Here is a 20,029-nt window from a genome sequence, read left to right as displayed (position 1 = left end):
AAAAGATGACAAAGAAAGGGAGCAATATCAGGATGATTACAAATTACAGATATTCCAAATATCATTTCCTTTCTTTTTGAATGTATTATAGAAGATTTACCTTCTTAATTTCCTTTTGCAACAGTAAGGGGAACAGTTCCTGAGCCAATACCAGATTACTGAAATGCTGAATAACAAGGGGAAACTAACATGGATTTCAACGTCTATACCACTCGCATATAACCAAATTATGGGCCCCTTTAAGAATTTGATGAAAATTATGCACTTTCTCTACCACTAAAACAGACATACACAAAAATAATGCACACAAGTCCATGGGATTCACAGACCCTACCTAAATCCATTATCATAAATTAAGAACTCCTTCTGTAAAAGATACCAGAGACCCTTGAAAGTTTAGGTTTTAATTCTGCTCTTAGTCACCAATAGTGGGGTAATTCTCAATCCATTAATTACAGGCATGAGGAAGTCCATTTTTAAAAATTAAATGAATATTCATTATTACAAAAGAAAGTACACCTTCCCTTAAGAATGTCTCTATAATTAGATCTGGTATTTTAAGATTTTATATAAAGTAAATTGACACCTCCACCTAAGTTCTCCACTGTTAAAATTCAGATAGCATCAACTGCTATTTCTAATCACAAAAATCAGGAGATGATATTAAGGAGGACTTTGAAAATTGAAAGTACCATATGACTGCAAGGTATTTTGTATACAGATACACAGTTAATCATATGTCAACTGCGCCCTAAGATGAATGCTTTAGAGAGCAAATGACTACAGATGGGAATGAAAGCAGACTTCACATATAGTAAATAAGTAGTAAATAAAACATCACGGACCCAGAGTGCTATGAGATACTCAGATCATAAAATCTGTTCTTCTCAATATCAAAAGTAGGATTAGTAGATTTATTCTATATTTAAGTCTAGCCTGAAAAGTAATAGACACTCCATAGTGCTATTTCCCTTTTATTGACACCACTACTCCCACCTGAATGAGTCTACAGAGTTTGTGCTGTGGTTACCTGAGATATTTACTGAAATGTACCACCAGTTAAATTTGTTATGCTTCAATAAGCAGTCCATGAATATATTCTGGATACATTTCCCCCCTTGGATACTTTAGGACATTTCTTCACTCATTAGTAACCACGATGAAGAAATGAAGCATCTGGAATGAAGTGGTAATGGAGCTAATGGCAAAAAAGGAGATCACTGTTGACTAAACAGATTTTAGATTCTGTATATTTCAGATATGCATACTTCCTATGTTGTGTTAGCTGAAAAAACTCTTGCTAATGTTAGTTTTATTTTACTTTTACCTCATATAAGCATATCTGATGGAAAGGCTGTCCACACTGGGAATTATCACACACTTGATCAGGAATGGCACCATCAAGTTGGTAGGCATAACAAATTCCACAATCCCTAGAAAAATCCTTCAAAAGAAAAGAAATATTTAATGAGCATACGTGTTTAAAACACAAGGTGAGATAAGAAAAAATGAATAATATGGCACAGACAATATTAAATTTTGACAAATATGTTTTTTATAAAGGTAATTATATTGCCACACAGTATACCTCGTTTTATTGTCCTTTGCTTTACTGTGCTTCACAGATAACACCTTTTTTTAGACAATGCCACTGCACACTTAATAGACTACAGTATAGTGTAAACAAAGCTTTTATATGCACTGAGAAACCAAAAAATTCGTGTGACTCAGTTTATTGCGACATCCACTTTATTGCGGTTGTCTGGAACCAAACCTGGAAGCTCTGTGAAGTATGCCTGTATTAGAGAAAATCCAGTCACATCGCTATTTAACACCTTAGAAAAGCTATTTGTAACACAGTGCTTCCTTTTTCATCCAAAAAATAATACACATAGATATACTAAAAAACAGATTCTATTTTTGGCTCATAAGATGTTTCAGCTTAAGTAATTTTCTCATATTGTATACTATAATACCACTGTAGTATGTAAAGGTAGGAATTGACAGTAGCTAGTGATTACTAAACTTCAAAATTCTGTAACTAAAGGAAAAAGAAAAAAATATCCCCACCACTTTAGTAGTCTACAACCTTAGCAGCTTTGTCAAAAATCAGTTGTAAGTTTATTATTTTTGCAATGTAGCGGTGTTTATTCAATTTTGAAAAACTGTACTGCCATCCTTCACAAACACTTACAACAAGCTAATTAGAACTTTATTTCAGTCATCCATAGCAGATAGTATAAAAAAACCAAATATCTCATGTTACTTTGGACCTTTCCCCCTATTTTCAATAATAAAGATATCTGTCATTAATCACTTTACTACTAGGAAGACCATGAAAAAAGTACACTTATAACCACCAATCAAAGGTTAATAAGTTCTTTGATGCAACTATTGCTTGCAGCTCAGAAGTCTGTTATAAAATTCTTCCAGTTCCCTCCCTTTCAGCCTCATTTTTCTCTGGTGCCTAAAAGAAGAACATTTAACTTTCATTATGCAACACTGCTTGGAATATCAAAGTACTGATAAAACTTACAGATTTTTCCAGGATAGCACGAGCTGGAAAATCAATTTCTAAAACATCTCTCAAATTTTGTAAGAGACTATTTTCTGGATCCCTGAAAGCATTGGGAAAAAAATGTTATTAAATTTGCAAAATCATAGAAAAGTAACAATTATATTGCAAAGATACCTACCACAAATGTATGTTTCTGCTCAGCTTAATTCCCAGGGGTTTTACCACTTCAGATATTTAAAGAAAAAAAAAAGTTTAATAATTTAGGGCTTGCTGCTCTCATTTTGTAAAGTCACATTTAGGCATAGAATTTGTTTCTCTTTTTTAATTGAGATATAATTGACATACAACATTGTATTAGTTTTAGGTGTACAACGTAATTATTTGGTATATGTATATACTGTGAAATGATTACCACAAGTTTAGTTAACTTCCGTCACTACACAGTTACAAATTTTTTTTCTTGTGACAAGAACTTTTACTCTCTTAGCAACTTTCAAATATAAATAATTGTTAACTATAGAATTTGTTTCTTAATTGATTAGAAAAATCTAAATCATATATATCATATTAAAAAACAAAAGTACATAGTTCAGAATGATGAGACATTTTCACTTAAAATAATTACCATTAATATATTAATATTTTAGAATCATATTTTAAAAGTGGCAGACAAGGATTTTATGATTCTGTTAAAAACATTTAAAGCTGAGATCTCACACCATGGTCAGCTCCAAGAAAGCAGCACTCAGGAAGCATAGTCGGATGCATAGGGTCTACTTCTATATTTATTGAAGCATTATTCCCTAGAATAAAATAGTAAAGTTTTTAGGACAGTTCATCAAACAAACAAACAAAAAGTACAGGATATGTGTCTGAATACTTATTTCATTGTATGCCCAAGAAAAGATTAACCAAATGTTTTATAAATAGTTTATATATATCACTATATTATATTTAACTAAAAGTACATTTTGAAATTATGATCATGACTTTGATTTGGGGATTCCAAGTTTCAAAAAACAGAGTCAATATATAAGTCAGTATAATTAATTTAGATTGAAATTCTAGTCAGAATTCTACTGAAATTTAAATAAAATTTTTCTGTGGGGTGATAAAGATTTTTAATATAAAAAGAATCACACATCACAAGTTTTAGAAATGATGATGTAAATTACTTTTTATGACTTTCTTGAAAAGAAATAGAACTTTGGTAAAGCGTAAAAGACGAGAAATACAGTACATGGTAAAAATAAACATGTTTAAGATTTGAGTTTCATAAAAACATTTCTGAATTCTTTTGCTCCATGTGAAGCTTTCCTCTGTAAGTTAACAAAGGGTTCAATTCATATTAAATTGGAAACTGTTAATTTACTAAGAAAAACAACAACTAACCTAGTTTGCAGAATCTAAGAAAAAGCTGTTTCTACTTGGCACTAGACTCTTTTATAAATTTTAACCGTAGAAGAGTATAGTACAAATTTCAGAAATGTTACTGCTATAGTTTGAAGGTACATAGTATAATTGTTAAGGTCAATTTGGATTTCATGTTCATGGTAAAAATATCTTGATAAATTCTATACACTATAGAATTAACCTTTGGCTACGGTTGGCAACAACATAAATACAATTATTACAGATCTGCCAAAAAGAGGTAATCAAGTAATATAAAAAATGACTACAAGTCATTCAATGAGAAAAACAAAAATACAAGAAGTTAACTTATAATCTCATTTGTTAAAGCATTCTTTACCATGAACACAAATTCCATGTTAGCCTTTAGCAATGTCATCTACTAATGGCTCCAGAAAGTACTTTCACTTAACAACAATGGCTATATTAACTAATCTTTCACTCAATTTGGTGAAAACTTGGTCCTAAAAAGGCAAATCAATGCCTGAAGGCACAAAAAAGGAGCTAAAAGGTAAATATAAAGAGAGTGAATAAAAATCAGATTATGCTGAACATGAGAAATAAAATAAAAGATATATTTAACCATAACCTGATAAAAATAAAAATCTTAGTGGGGCCATGAAGATAATAAATTACTACACTTCTTTGAAGAAAATGTTTTCATTCTTACTATCTACTTGTTCACGAACATATCAAAATTAGTTAATTATTTCAAATTAAATACTGTTAGACTTCTTCAAAGTGGGTAAGTAACAATACTGGTTGCAGAACTGCTGCACAGTTAGACTTTTCTCTTCTCCCAAGAACATGTCACTTCTTTTCTCCCAAATAATCTAGTATGCCTGGGCAGAAAATACACAAATTGCTCACTAATCTGGATATGATTCACATCAGAATTTCAAAATATCCTTCAGAATATATGCCTTTTAACAACTTATCTAGTTGGGCTAGGAAAAAAGGGAGGAAAGATAGAAATAGTTATCTTATAACCATCTAATCCAGTGTTTCGTGTGAACTCAAATATAGTTTAAAACATCTAAAATCTTGAGGTTGAATTCTAAAACTGACTTCAAGTATTGCTTGCTCATAATGAAAACACATAAAACAATCAGTTTACAGTAAAAGAATATAGTAATATTGCAAGGATGATATTTATGGTTATACCACATCTTATTCATTAATTTCACATATTTATAGTAAATAAAATACTTAAAATACATCCAATTATTACTTTGTACTTTCTGTTTACTCTTCAGTGGATGCATGGCTCACTTTGGGTTCTTAGATACCCCTCTATACTTTCGTCAGAAAAAGTTCCCAGATTTGGTCATACTAATCTTGTCTAGTTTCACAGATGAAGACTTCATTATTTCTCACATAGCTTTTTTTATCCTAAGTAATGTAAGTCTTGAAAAACCTGCTCCACTATTTCTGTGCTAATTAAAAGTTAATTAAACACTATCTCTGAATGTGACTTCCATTGGATCATCACCTTTTATAATGAAACACCTCAGTACTTGCCCTTTTCACCTGAAAGTTACATTTAAATACATAGTAAGAAAAGAAATCACAGTTCATCCCAAAAAGTTCTAGTAGTTGACTTTATATAAAAAGTCTCATCTAAGAGTCTGATGTCATCTTTAGATTCATTTTCCTACATAATAGAAAATACAATCAAACACCTAAAACAAAAACCCTCAATAATCCTCTTTTTCCCTACCTAATACAATTCTTCGTGCTGTTGCACTCCGTGTAGGTTTTTCTGGCTCAAGTACCCACGTCTTTTCATCAATTTCATCCATAACATCCCAGAATGTCTTCAGTGATTCTAATGCTGCCAAAAATTGACTATGAATGCTTATTAAGGAGCTCTGTGAAAAGACAGATGAAAGCTGAATTAACAGTTGCATGACACATACAGTCGTAAGACACTCTATCAATAGCAGATAATCTTTCCCGTAAAATACAACTCAATTTAGAAATTTTAAGCTCTTTCATTTCTGTTAAAACTAGATTCTAGGAAACAAGAGTCAACTCTCCCAGCTTCACATCTCTTCACCTCCATTTGCATTAGCAGAATGCCTTTTTGATTGTCACTGGACTATGCACCTTATCAAGAAAGAAAGGTTTTTTAAAAACCATATTTTTATTATGCATTTTGTATTATACATATGGAATAGTAATTACTAATATAAGAAGATACTTATGTAAAACTTTATGTATATAATATATATTGGTCATAGTGTCTATACAATTTTAGTATGAAAATATTTTCAATTTTTGCTGCAGTTATCCAGTTAAATGCAGTGCTGTTTGTAATTTGATTAAATTACTTTTAAACATTATTAGTAAGTAACTGTGCAGACTTAATTAGGCAGAGTATGAAAAGGTTTTACACATTTTTTAAGAATTCAAACAGAAATTACAAACAAGATTTCTTTTGATATTAACACTTTAAGCCAAGCTCTGAATTCAGTATTTCAGACATTAATCCTTTATGCAAAGTAACTTAAATACATTTTCATTAAATGATAAGAACTAAAATTATCACTAATTTTTAAAAATCAATTTATATTTACTTTCAAAGTCAAGAGTTTCTCATAAAATAATGTGATATATTCAAAAGATACAACTATTTACTAAATATTTTTATATAAAAAGCAATCAAAACTGAAAGTTTTAAAAAATTAGTTTTACTTGTTTCAAATAAGAAAAACATGTAAGAAGTCACTGAAAATACTACGAATGTATTCACCCAAAATAATTCATACAAGCCAACAATGCAAGAATATGATACCTCCTGAATAAGATGAAAAGAAAGTACCTGCTCCCTTAAACATGTATTCTGTACTTATGTACTTAAGGAAAAACCATTTCATCACTTCAGTCAGGGTTTACACTTGTATGAATTCATGGCTCAGTCTCACAAAGCTAATTTCAACTTTTCCAACCTTCTATACACAGAAACATGTATAAGAGTAGAAACTAGAGCTTAACATCTGAAAATAACCTTTTAGGATATTAAAGGTACAATATCTATTCTCTTCTGGTATACCACGCTTACCCACTAGTTTAGATGCCAGAATCCAGAAATCAGAAAACTAAACTCCTGAGTTTTTTTGGTTTTTGTTTTTCTTTTTTTACTATGGGCTACACTTTATTTCCCCTTTCACTAAATGCACCACCATTCTTTAGATACCCAGATAAGAAACCAGTTGTGATCTCTGTGGATTTTGTTTTAAACATAATAAATTCATTAAGTTAACATAAGACCTGATTTTATTTTCAATGTATTTCTTGATAACTCTATTTACCCTAGCAGTATTATATACTATTAAAATAATCCCCTAATTCTTGTTTCCACATCCAGACTTGCCATCCTTAACTTCAATTACCTTACTGCAGAGTACCCTATCTAAAGTGTAAACCTGAACATATCAGTTTCCTGCTTAAAACTATTCAAAACAACCTTCTAACTGGATTTTTTTCCCTCTAGTCATATTTCTCTAAAACTCACTATTTCCATTGCAATTAAGTTGATTTTTGTATTCTGCAAGCCTGATACTATAATTTCCTGGTTTACAATAAAACAGTTTCAAGTGCAGTTCTCAAAGTGATATGTTTTCTTTGTAATACCACCACTTAATGATAGCAACATAAGTTGTAAAAGCTGTTCAATATAGATCTAAAGTCAACTGAGATAAACTACATGACATAAAAAAATAATCACTGATGACCTTCATCATTCTATTTATTAAGGCTAACATTATATATAAGTAGCTTGCAAATTGTTTTATGTTATTGTTAGTGATCAAAACCACAGTTCATTATCATGACTTGCAATTAACATTGTTTGTTTAATATGTATACACTGGTATGTCTACATAGAGTAAACTGAAATACTTTCCATGGGCATATTTCCTACTCCAAGCTTCAGTAACCATCTTCTCTATGATCATTCCTAAATTTGTTTAGGCCAGATGGAGAATTTCAAAACTACTCAGCCATCTTCATATAGGTGATCTCTATATGGCTATCTAACAGGCATATCAAATTCAGATTGCTCCAGGCTGAGCTCATCACTTCCAAGAGAAATCTTCCCCTCCTACTGGTTCTACTGTTTTTTTTTTTTCTGGGTGAAAGGGTATACTAGAAGCCCTGTTAGCCAAGCCAGGAATCTAAGTTTAGTCTTACCTAAACTACTAAAACAACCCTCTAACTGAATTTTCTTCCTTTAGTCATAGCCCCTCTAAAACTCATCATTTACATTGTAATTACATTGACTTTGTATCTGCCCATCTGATACTATAATTTCTTTGCTTACAATAAAACAGTCACTGATCATGAGATGCACACATAATAATCCAATTGCTGGACAGTATGTTGGGTTTTTTTTTAATAGCTTTATTGAGGGATAACTGATATACAAAGAACTGCACATATTTCATGTGTACAAATTGATGAGTTTGGGCATATATATACATCCACGATATCATCACCACGGTGAAGGTAATAAACATATCCAACTCTTCCCAAAGTTTCTTTGTGTCTCTATGGGGTTTTTTTGGTGAGAAGATTTAACATGAGATATACCCTCTCAACAAATTTTGAGGTGCACAATATTGTATTGTTAACTGTAAGCACTATGTTCGTACAACAGACCTCTGGAAGCTATTCATCTAGCGTAACTTAAAACTTTATACCCATTGAACAACTCCTAGTTTCCCCCAGTCTCTAGCCCCTGGCAACCACTATTCTATTCTCTGCATCTGTGAGTTTGACTATGTTAGATACCTCACATAAGTGGAATCACGCAGTATTTGTCCTTCTATGACTGCTTTATTTCGCTTAGAATAATGTCCTCCAGGTTCATCCACGATGTTACAAATGGCAGGATTTTCTTCTTCTTTGAGGCTGTATGTACACACCATAGGTACGTTTTATCCATTCATCTGTTGATGGACACATGGATTTTTTCACATCTTGGCTACTGTGAATAATACTACAAAGAACACAGGAGTGCAGGTAATCTCTTCAAGATTCTGATTTCAATTCTTTTGGATATGTACCCAAGAGTGGGACTACTGGATCATATGGTAGTTACACTTTAAATTTTTTTGAGGAATCCTCATACTGTTTTCTATATTTGCTGAAGCATTCTACATTCCTATCAATAGTGTACAAGGGTTCTAATTTCTCCACATCCTCACCAAGACTTGCTATTTCATGTCTTTTCGATAATAGCCATCCCAACAGATGTAAGATGACATCTCATTTAGTTCTGATTTGCATTTCCCTGATAATGATGTTGAGCATCTTTTTATATACTTGTCCATTTCTTAATCAGGTTATTTGATTTTTTTACTATTGAATTGAAGGAGTTCCTTATGTATTTTGGATATTAACTCAATACCACAGAGATGATTGGCATGTTTTCTCCCATTCCATAGGTTGCCTTTTCATTCTGTCAACTGTTTCTTTTTTTGTTCAAAAATTTTTTAGTTTGACGTAGTCCCACTTGTCTATTTTTGCTTTCTTGCTATGCTTTTAGTGTCATATATGTCAAGAAGCTTTCACCCATGTTTTCTTCTAGGAGTTTTATAGTTTAAAGACTTAAACATAAGAGTGGAGTCCATTTTGAGTTGATTTTTGTGTACTATGTAGGGTAGAGGTCGAATTTCAATTTTTTGCATGGTAAGTACTTAGCATATGGTATATGTTTAAAAATTGATAGCCATGATTATAAGACATATAGTCCTTGACCTAGAGAAGTTCACAGCCCATTAAAGGAAACAGAAAATCAAAAAATATCTGTACCATATTAGACAAAGGATTGATACCCTTAATATAAAAGGGTTATTGAAAAATCAATTAAAAAATAGATATGAATAAAAAAATGGGGGATAAAGAGATAACTCCCCAAAGAAAAAAATACACATGATCAAATAAAAAATACTCAGTCTCATAAGTTGAGATATTATATCTCTAATTGCAAAACTTCAGGGTAAGACAGAAAGATAAGCCAAAGCCTCAGAGTTAGGAGATGGTGAGAAAAATGAGGTATATTAGCTGGCGGTTTGCTTTCACCAGAGTAGCTTTTCCTTCAATAAGTGAGGTAGCTCAGTCCCATGGTTTGCCTTCTCTTTACAGCATCCCCATTGTTAGTTTCTGCTTTATTACAGAACCTCACTAAAGAGGTGAGCATTTTGTAGGTCCTATGAGACCATGATCCTTTCCTTAACCCATTCCAGAATAATCAAGAGTGGTTTTGTTCTGATTTGGCTCCGATGACTTTGCTCCAATGCTTCACTGATCCTAGTTTGTGTGGTTTTAAAAGAACAACCCTTTTTATGACAATTTTTATTTTCTTCTTTGTACTTTTCCATATTTCCTAAAATAACATGTATTATTTGTATAATTATAAAAAAGCATATGCAGAAATAGAAATAAATGACCTGTTAGCTATCCTTTCATTTCATGATGTACACAGTACAGTGAAAAATATACTAAACTTAATTCAACAAAAGTAACATTTCAACCACATGTCAGAACTACACTGAGATCCTGATCTAGAGATAAAAGCGCCCAGTTTGCCAGGAGGTCACAGCTCTAATCTTGATGGTAACAAAGTATTTGATCTTAACCAAGACACACTCAACCTCTGAAGCCTTAACATTGTATCCATAAATGTGGATGTGCAGTAGATAACTTCTAAAGTGACTTCCAGCTCTAAAACTCAAGAATTCTAAAGATAACTGTTTGAAAATCCATAAAGTAGATAATCCTGTCCATTTAAAAGTACCTATATTTCAAGGTGCCAATTACTATAATGTATTCCCATTTATTTCCAATTCTCGTTTATAAACAGATATTATCAAATTATATATAAATATATATCCATTAAATATAATTTATATGATTCGACATACAATAATCATTTTCTCTTTAATCAAAAGAACTTCCATATCAGAATCAAAATAACTGCATTACATTTTATGCCCTCATGTATTAAAAGGAGAAGTAACTATGATTATTTTCTAAAACATGGGGAAAAATTTCAGTCTTCCAAAACGTTTGAGTTTTTGGAATAGGTCTGGAACCACAAATTCCTAGCAGGGATAGCATAGTAATAATATAGCTTAAATGTGGTGAAGATCCAAAAATTAAACCCAGAACACTGCAACTGGTTAACTGGTTGATTTACTAATTGAAGGAAAATGCCATCCTTTACTGCACATACACACAATACCATGAATAACAGAAATAAAACAGAGGAACAAAAATACAAGACTGAAAAATATCTAGAGGAAAAAAAACAAGATAAACACACAAGAGACTTAGTTAGTGTCCAGCAATAAACTGTCTTACAGAGAAGAAAAGTATCCCAGAAACCAAGATAATGACGTAGAAGCCTCTCACCTAAGCCTTGCTGTGGTGAGAGAGGACAGGATGCTAAACAGCCTTCTGTCCTTAAAAAGTAAGGAAAAAAAAGAAAGAAATCCTGAGAAAGTTAGAAAATATAGAACAAGGTGAGAAGAGTACATTCTACATTCTACTCTATCTACTCCAAAGATTTGCTGCAAGAGCCCATATTGAAGGCATACCAACTACAACAGATTATCTGTCTGTCTGTCTGTCTATCTATCTGTCTGTCTAGTTTTATATCGGGTAGGGCCATAACAGGAAAAAAAGGCAGAGACTAAACACCAGAAATTGGAAAAGTACCTCTACAACATCACATGCACAGGGAGCATAAGGGCTAAGTTTAACAGGAAAGATATTCCCTGATATGGAGTCCAATCTTCCTGTGTGAAAAGCAAAGGTCAGAAGAATAAAAAGAATGTATTAATCTCGAGGAAAAAAAATAGACATCTCTACATGATTTGAAAAGAGCAGGCATAAAGCTATTAAGAGATCAATCTAATATTAGGTTCACCTAAGGCACTTAATGAAATTCTCTGCACTGAAATCAGAATACCTGGACTGTTTTGTATAAGGGCTTCTCAGCAAAAAGATCTGTATGTGGGAGCCCTCCACTGACTCACTAAAAATTTCTGAACAAACATAACTGAAAAGATTTCAGAACAGTCTGTTCAGTATGACAAATCTGGCATTTAAACCTTGAGATCATGAATCATTAGAAAGTTGTCTGGTCAAAGATCACAGTATCATGACCTTACAAAAAACCTAAAAGGCTTGTTCTATTTCCTGACTAGTTTTATAATGTTGAAGCACAGTCTATTTTGGCAATGCTTGCCAATTTTTATGCTGGGAGTTGTGCGTGAATCAAGTACCCCAATATACGAGCAGGGGAAGGTCAGGTTGGTTATTCTTGTCCATTTTTAATAAATAAAATAAGCCATCAGAAAACTAGGTTATATCATTATTCTAAAAAGCTTAAAAGGTGTCACATTTTCTTATGAAGCAGAGCCAGTAAGTAGGGAGGCAGATGAAGATGGTCTTATTAGCTCCATGGCTGAGGATGTACCTTTAGTGAAAAAAATCAGTGATCTGGTTTCCACAGTATCATTATACACTGATGAACTGTTTGTATGCTTAAGTTTAAACTCTCTTCAAAACATGTTAGTACAGATCACTGAAATATTGAGAAGCATTTTTTTTACATTCTACAAATAAACTAGGCACAAGTACAAGCTAAGGAAATTAGTGCCTATGGTCCATTGTTATATAGAAGTTGCATAAAATTTTTTGAATGGTGGTGACGAGTCAAAGGAAGCTGATAGCAACTGCGTAGATTACCATTTTCTAGGGGCCAGAAAATCATCTGAGAGAAGACTAGTGCAGTCTTTGATTTATAAATTGATTATAAAGAAGGTCTGTCAAGATATATTGCTTAGAAGGCCATATGTAGTTGCATAGGTTTTGTTCAATCTTGACAAACAAATCCAACAGACAAAAAGCAAACATCAGGACTATTTTTTAAGACGGTAAATTTCTGGGCCAAAAGTATGACTCTTGTCCTACACCATCTTTATCTGCCGCTAGGACAACAAATGACATATGCAATGATAATTTGAGCTCTGGATCTCCCCAGAAAGCAAAGCCTGAGACAAGTCTGGTGTACAGACAGGTTACTAGAAGTCATCTTAGGAACTGGGTGTGGGGACAAGGAAGAGTGAAATGGGAGAGAAGTCAAAATGAGAGTGTGCTTTCAAGCCAGTCACTGTGGTCAATGGTGGCGCTGTGAGAAGCTGTAGAGAAAGCTCCTCAGAATTGCCACCCAAGAAACAGAATCCAGGAGCATTTATTCACTGGCTTCCATTCCTGACTGGTCCAGTAGTCCTAAAGCGGATTATTAATTCTCTCACATTCCAGATTAGCATACATACATATGCCTAGCGGCTCTCATAAGCATCCTTGGTCCTAGCACTAGAAAGCCCTGGGGCAAAGAAACAGCAGCAGTGGTAGACGCTGAGGTGAGGTGTTTTGTCAAGATACACCACCATGAAGCTGCCTGAAGCAATATGGCTGAGGAAAAAGTAAATGCAAAGGAAGTGAAGTAGGGAGCAAGAATTATCTGACTCAGAGCCATTTGCCAAAAAGGGAAGCAACGTGTGGTCAATTCTCTAAGACTTAAATAAATATATTTTGAAAAATTTTTCCTCATGAAATCAATTTATATTCAGCTTTAATGGTGATAAAAGGGATATCTTTGAAGTGCCCAGAATATATGTCTCTATAAAAAATTCTGCCCATTTTGGTTTTTTATTTTATTATTATACTTGGAGAGCTCTTTATATATTCTAAATACAAGTCCATTATCAGGTATATAAATTGCAAAGATTTTCTCTTAGTCTGTGGCTTGTCTTTTCATTCTCTTAACAGTATCTTTCAAGAGCAGAAATGTTTAATTTTGACTAAGTCCAATTTATCAATATTCTTATATAAATCTTGCTTTTGGTGTTGTATTAAGAAATCTTTGTTTATCCCAAAATTGTAAATGCTTTTCCCTTATGTTTCTTCCAGAAGTCTTACTGTTTTAGGTTTTATGTTAATTTTATGAGCCATTTTGAGTTAATTTTTGTATATGGATCAAAGTTCATCTATTTTGCATACAGCAAATTGTTTCAGCTCCATTTATTGAAAAGACTCTCTCTACTGAATTAGTTGTCTTTGAATCCTAGTTAAAAACAGCTGTATGTATATGTATTGGCATATTTCTAAATTCCCTATTCCAGTGATCTATTTGTCTAACTTTACGACAATACCACATTGTCTTGATAAAGGTAAATTTCTAAGTCTTGAAATCAGGTGGTATTAGTCCTCCAACTTTGTTCTTCTTTTTCAGAGTTGTTGTGTGTGTGGTTTATTTTTTTTTTTTTTTACTTCTAGGTCCTTTGCATTTCCATATGAATGTAGAATCATTTTGTCAATTTCAAAAGGAAAAAAATCTGTTGGGATTTTGATTGGGATTGCACTGAATCTATAGATCAATTTGAACGTAAGTGACATCTTAACAATATTGAGTCTTCCAACCCATGAATATGGTATCTCTCTCCATTTACTTCGGTTTTTAGGCAAAAAAGTTTGCAAACACTTCACCAAAGAAGATATATGGATGACAAATAAGCACATGAAAATATGCTCAACATCATTGGTCATAAAGGAAATGCAAATTAAAATTGCAATGAGCTACAACTACACACCTATTAGAAGAGCTAAAATAAAAAAACTGACCACACCAAATGTCAGCAAGGATATAGAGAAATAGGAACTCTCAAACATTACTCTTGGGAATGTAAGATGGCACAACCACTTTGGAAAACTGTTGGGCAATTTCGTAAAAAGATAAACAGACACCTCCTACATGATCCCTGGGTATTTGCCAAAGAAATGACAGTGTATGCTCATATAATAACATCCTCATAATGTTCACAGCAGCTTTATTTGTACTAGCCAAATCTTCAAAATAACCCCTATGTCCATCAACAGTAAATGGACAGTATGTAGTGCGTCCATACAATGGAGTACCACTCAGCATAAAAAGAATGCACTAATATTACATGCCACGACACAGATGAAACTACTTACGCTGAGGAGAGAGACCTGACATAGAAAAGTGTGCACAATTTTATAAAATTCTAGAAAACAGATCAGTATTTGCCTGGGGACGAAGGGGAGGAACAAGCGGGACAGAAGGGAGAGATGAGAAAGGGGAAGGAGGAAACTTGGGTGTTAATGGAAATGTTTATTATTTTGATTGTGCGGGTGATTTCATGAGTATAAACATTTGTCCAAACTCACTGAATTTTACACTTTAAATATATTCAGTTCATTGGATATTAATTATACCTCAATAAAGCTGTTAAAAGAACACATTCTGATTTCTGGACAGTAATGGATCTATATAATAGCACTTTCTTTGCAGTGAATTTTTCAACAAATAGAAGCTTAAAAAATTACAAAATAGCAATATTTCTGGGGCTGGCCCCGTGGCCGAGTGGTTAAGTTTGCGTGCTCCGCTGCAAGCGGCCCAGTGTTTCGTTGGTTCGAGTCCTGGGCGCGGACATGGCACTGCTCGTCAGACCACGCTGAGGCGGTGTCCCTCATGCCACAACTAGAAGGACCCACAACGAAGAATATACAACTATGTACTGGGGCTTTGGGGAGGAAAAAAGGAAAAAAATAAAATCTTTAAAAAAAAAAAAATAGCAATATTTCTAACAGTAAGGACAAAGGCAGAAGAGTAACTATCCATAGCCACACCACTTAGAGAATGAAATTTTATCACTTTTATATGTATATATAGATATATAAAATATGTATATATTTGAAAAGAAAGGAGAAAAGATATATATGGGAACTAAGATGTTAGCTATTCCCCCATAACTGTTATTAAATTATGTTAAACTAGGAAAGCACTTAAGCAGAAAAGTGTGAACACTGCCAATCTCAAAATGTAACGCTTATTATCTTTAAAAGCATTTTGTTACTTTTATAATACCTGAAGTGATATAATAATGTCAGTCACTTAACCAGATCTTAGAGTATAATATCTTCATCTTAAGTACTATTATTCCAGTATTTAAATTATTTCAATAATTTTCTCACAGTCCCAGAATGTGATCTTTTGTGCTCTGATGACACTTAAATTAATAGCATAATTTTCTGGTACTTGCAACAGTTGCTTTCCATTCTGATTTTTTTACACTTTCCTATAATACTTGCAGATAAATCCTGTAATAATCATTTTTGTCTTTATCTCTAAGGGATTCAAAAGGCTTCAATAGAATAAGGAAATTTATCAAGAGATTAAACTTTTTAAGAAATTTAATTTTAATATTAATTGCAATATTTCCAATCAGATATCTTTAAAGAGATGATAAATCTCTTAAATATTCAGTTCATTTGATCTTACTTGCAAGCTTCATTGATGTTCTCAACTCTTTCTAGAGGTACCTCTATAACTAAATCTATTTAATCAAATGCTATTCTCTGTCAAGCAATCCATAAAGAATACATCACCTCTTAAATTTATTTTGACTATAACTGACCACTGATGATTTAAAAGATTTCTTACTATTTTTAAGTCATGTGAAGAGGGTATCTACTCCCAACTCAAATGAAACATATTCACTTAATGTGTAGCCATTACAGAATGATTGTAGCAACTCTTGTTAAAATAAATAACAGATTTTTCTTTAAAACAAAAGAAAAACATCTGTCAAATGTATGCTGAAAATAAATAGGCACTTACTTTCAATCTGGCCTTTAGCTATCCTATACTGTAGACTACTAAAAAAGAAATCAAAATAGAGCCAAGTAGGAGAGCTTTCTGGGTAAATGGCTGAGTAGAAAGAACAAGGAAACTCTCTTCCCACCTAGGGAACAATTGCACTGACAGAATTGGCCTGATGTAACTATTTTGGAACTCTGGAGTCTAGGGAAGGCTTGCAACTTCACCAATTTCAGCTCTTAGCTTGGCAGGGGCTACAGAACACTCAGGCCCCAGCACCATGTCAGGCATCCCTGCACACATTCTAGGAGCAATCTGCAACACAGCTTGGAGGAGCAAGGGTGGGCACAAAGAACCCGGTCTTCAAAATATCAGGAATCTGTGCTGATGGCTGATTGCTGCTTCTGATCTCAGAGGGGCAGACAAAGAGGCAGCTGCCATTATTGCTGCACCTCTCTTTATTGTTGCACCTCTCTTTATTGTTACAAGCCCCTCCCCCATCCTGCTGAAGTGACTTCCAGGGTATTTAAGGGGTCAGTGGTCTTTAATTCCCCCACTTCATTTTTCTCTTTTTCCCCATTTTGGGAGCCAGACATTAGACACAGAACATTCATAAGCAACTGAATATACAAGGGAAATCTGTAAGTTCTGCACATGCCCAGGGAAAAGTGCAGGCTCAGAAAAGACCAGAGAACACCTTAAACTTACACCTCAGGCTGATATTTGGCACAGAGACAGCCTACAACAATCAAAACGAAAAACAAAAAAATATGCAAAAAACAGGGGAGATGTTGATCTTTCCTCTCCGGGGAGAAGAGAGAATTCTATTTCTTGAGTTACCACATTATTAGATTAAAACGTCCAGTTTTCAACAAAAAAGAACCACAAGGCATGAAAAGAAACAGGAAGTGTGGCTGAGAATCAAAGAAAAAATAAATTGACAGAAAATTGTCCCTAAAAAAAATGATAGTGGATAGACTAGAAAGAGAATTTAATTTAAAACTGTCTTAAGAATGATTAAAAAATTAAAGGAAGATGTGCAGAAAGTCAAGAAGACAATGGATGAACAAAGCAAATACTAATTAAGAGAGAGAAAACCTAAAAATAAGCCAAAAAGAAATTCTGGAGATGAAGAGTACAATAACTGACATGAAAAATTCACTAAAGGAATCAAAAAGCATATTTTACAGACAAAAAAAAGAATTTGCAAACTTGAAGATAGGACAATGGACATTATTGAGTCTGAGGAACAGCCAGAAAAGAGACTGAAGAAAAGTGAACAGAGTCTAAGGGACCTGTGGGACACCATCAAATAGACTAACATATACATTGTAGGAGTTCCATAGAAGAAGAGAGAGAAAAAATGGCAGAGTGAGTATCTGAAGAAATAATGGCTGAAAAATTCCCAAATCTGATAAAAGACATGAATATAAACATCCAAGAAGATCAAGGAACTCTAAGTAAGATGAATTCAGAGACCCACCCTGCGACACACTATAATCAAATTTTCAAAAGCCAAAGATGAAGAAAGAATCTTGAAAGCAGTGAGAAGTGACTCATCACATACAGGGGATCCTCAGTAAAGCTATCAGCAGATTTCTCATTAGAAACTTTGAAGGTTAGAAGGCAGTGGGCTAATATATTCAAAGTGCCAAAGGAAAAAAAACTGCCAACCAAGAATCCTATGTCTAGCAAAATGGTCTTTCATCAGCGAGGGAAAAATTAAGACATTCCTAGGTAAACAAAAGCTGAAGTAGTTTGTTTTCATTAGACCTACCTTGCAAGAAGTGCTAAAGTGAGCCTTGCATGTTGAAATGAAAGGACAATAGACAGTAACCTGAAGCCCTATGAAGAAATAAAGATCTCAGCAAAGGTAAAACATGGGGAATTATAAAAGCTAGTATTATTCTAACAACGGTTTTTAACTCCACTTTTTGTTTGCTACATGATTTAAGAGACTAATATGTCTTAAAACAATTAGTCTAACAGCTAGTACGATTGTAACTTTGGTTTGAAATTCCACATTCTTTTTCTATATAATTTAAGAGATAAATGCACTTAAAAGAATTATTAGTTTATGGTTTGGGGCATGCAAAGTGTAAAAATATAATTTTGTGACATCAACAACTGAAAAGGGTGGATATAGAACTGTAAAGAGATTATATATGTTATTGAAGTTAAGCTGGTCCTAAGGTTTTAACCTTTACATGTAATCCCCATGATAACCACAGAGAAAACATCTAGAGAATACACACAAAAAGAAATGAGAAAAGAATTTAAACATTTTACTACAAAAAAACCAACTAAACTCTAAAGAAGACTGTGATGCAGGAAATAAGGGACAAAATAACTATAATACATATGGAAAACAGCAGCAAAATAACAGAAATAAATCCCTCCTTATCAGTAATTATTTTAAATGTAAATAGATTAAAGTCTCCAAGCAAAAGACAATAGATTGGCAGGATGGATAAAAACACATGATCCAACTATATGCTATCTACAAGAGATGTACTTTAGATCCATAGACACAAAGAAGTTGAAAGTCAAAGGATGGAAAAAGATATTCCATGCAAATAATAAGCAAGAGAGAGCAGAGGTGGCTATGCTAGAATCAGACAAAATAGACTTTAAATAAAAATAGATTACAAGAGACAAAAAAGGACATTGTATATAAATAAAAGGTTCAATACAGCAAGAAAACTTAACAATTATAAACATATATGCAACTAATAACAGACCATCAAAATATATGAAGCAAAAATTAAGAGAATTGAAGGGAGAAATAGTTCTACAATAATAGTTGGAGAATCCAATACTGTACTCTCAGTAATGGATTGAATCACCAGGCAGAAGATAAGTAAAGAAACAGAAGACTTGCACAACACAATAAACCAACTAGATCTAACAGACACATAAGGAACACACTACTCAAGAAAAACAGAACACACACTCTTCCCAAGTGCATATGGGCCGTTTTCCAGGATACAACATATATTAGCCTCAAATTAAGTCTCAACAGACTTAAAAAGATAGATGTTATACAAATGATCTTTTCCAACCACAATAGGATGCAGTTAGAAATCAAAACCAAAAAGAAAACTGGAAAACCAACAAATTTGTGGAAATTAAACAACATACTCTTAAACCGCCAATAGATCAAAGAAGAAATAACAGAGAAATCAGAAAATATTTAGAGACAAATGCAAATGAAAATACAGCATACAGAAACTTACAGGATGCAGTAAAAGCAGTACTAAAGGGGAAATTTATACCTGTAAATGCATACATTAAAAAACAAGAAAGATCTCATATCAACAACCTAACTATACAACTTGAACTAGAAAAAAGAAGAACAATCTAAACTTAAAGGTAGCAGAGGGAAGGAAATAATAAAGACTAGA

General features: G+C 33.1%; 1 protein-coding gene across 4 annotated transcripts in view; it reads right to left on the bottom strand.

The window, feature by feature from the left end:
- FANCL (FA complementation group L) overlaps positions 1-20,029 on the bottom strand; it is a 77,706-nt gene that overhangs the window by 581 nt on the left and 57,096 nt on the right. For 3 of the 4 annotated variants that reach the window (XM_046661233.1, XM_046661236.1, XM_046661235.1), the window contains 6 exons: positions 5,649-5,799; positions 3,238-3,321; positions 2,697-2,742; positions 2,537-2,618; positions 1,328-1,444; positions 101-166 (listed from right to left, as the gene is read on the bottom strand). In XM_046661233.1, the coding sequence (XP_046517189.1) occupies positions 101-166; positions 1,328-1,444; positions 2,537-2,618; positions 2,697-2,742; positions 3,238-3,321; positions 5,649-5,799 (546 nt within the window). The remainder of the gene's footprint in view (positions 1-100; positions 167-1,327; positions 1,445-2,536; positions 2,619-2,696; positions 2,743-3,237; positions 3,322-5,648; positions 5,800-20,029) is intronic. The other variant, XM_046661234.1, reaches the window with a different exon arrangement.

The sequence above is a fragment of the Equus quagga genome, chromosome 5 (genome assembly GCF_021613505.1).
Source record: "Equus quagga isolate Etosha38 chromosome 5, UCLA_HA_Equagga_1.0, whole genome shotgun sequence".
In the NCBI taxonomy this organism is placed as follows: domain Eukaryota; kingdom Metazoa; phylum Chordata; class Mammalia; order Perissodactyla; family Equidae; genus Equus; species Equus quagga.
Note: the sequence above shows the minus strand (reverse complement) of the source record. Positions and strands in the feature narration are given on the sequence as shown.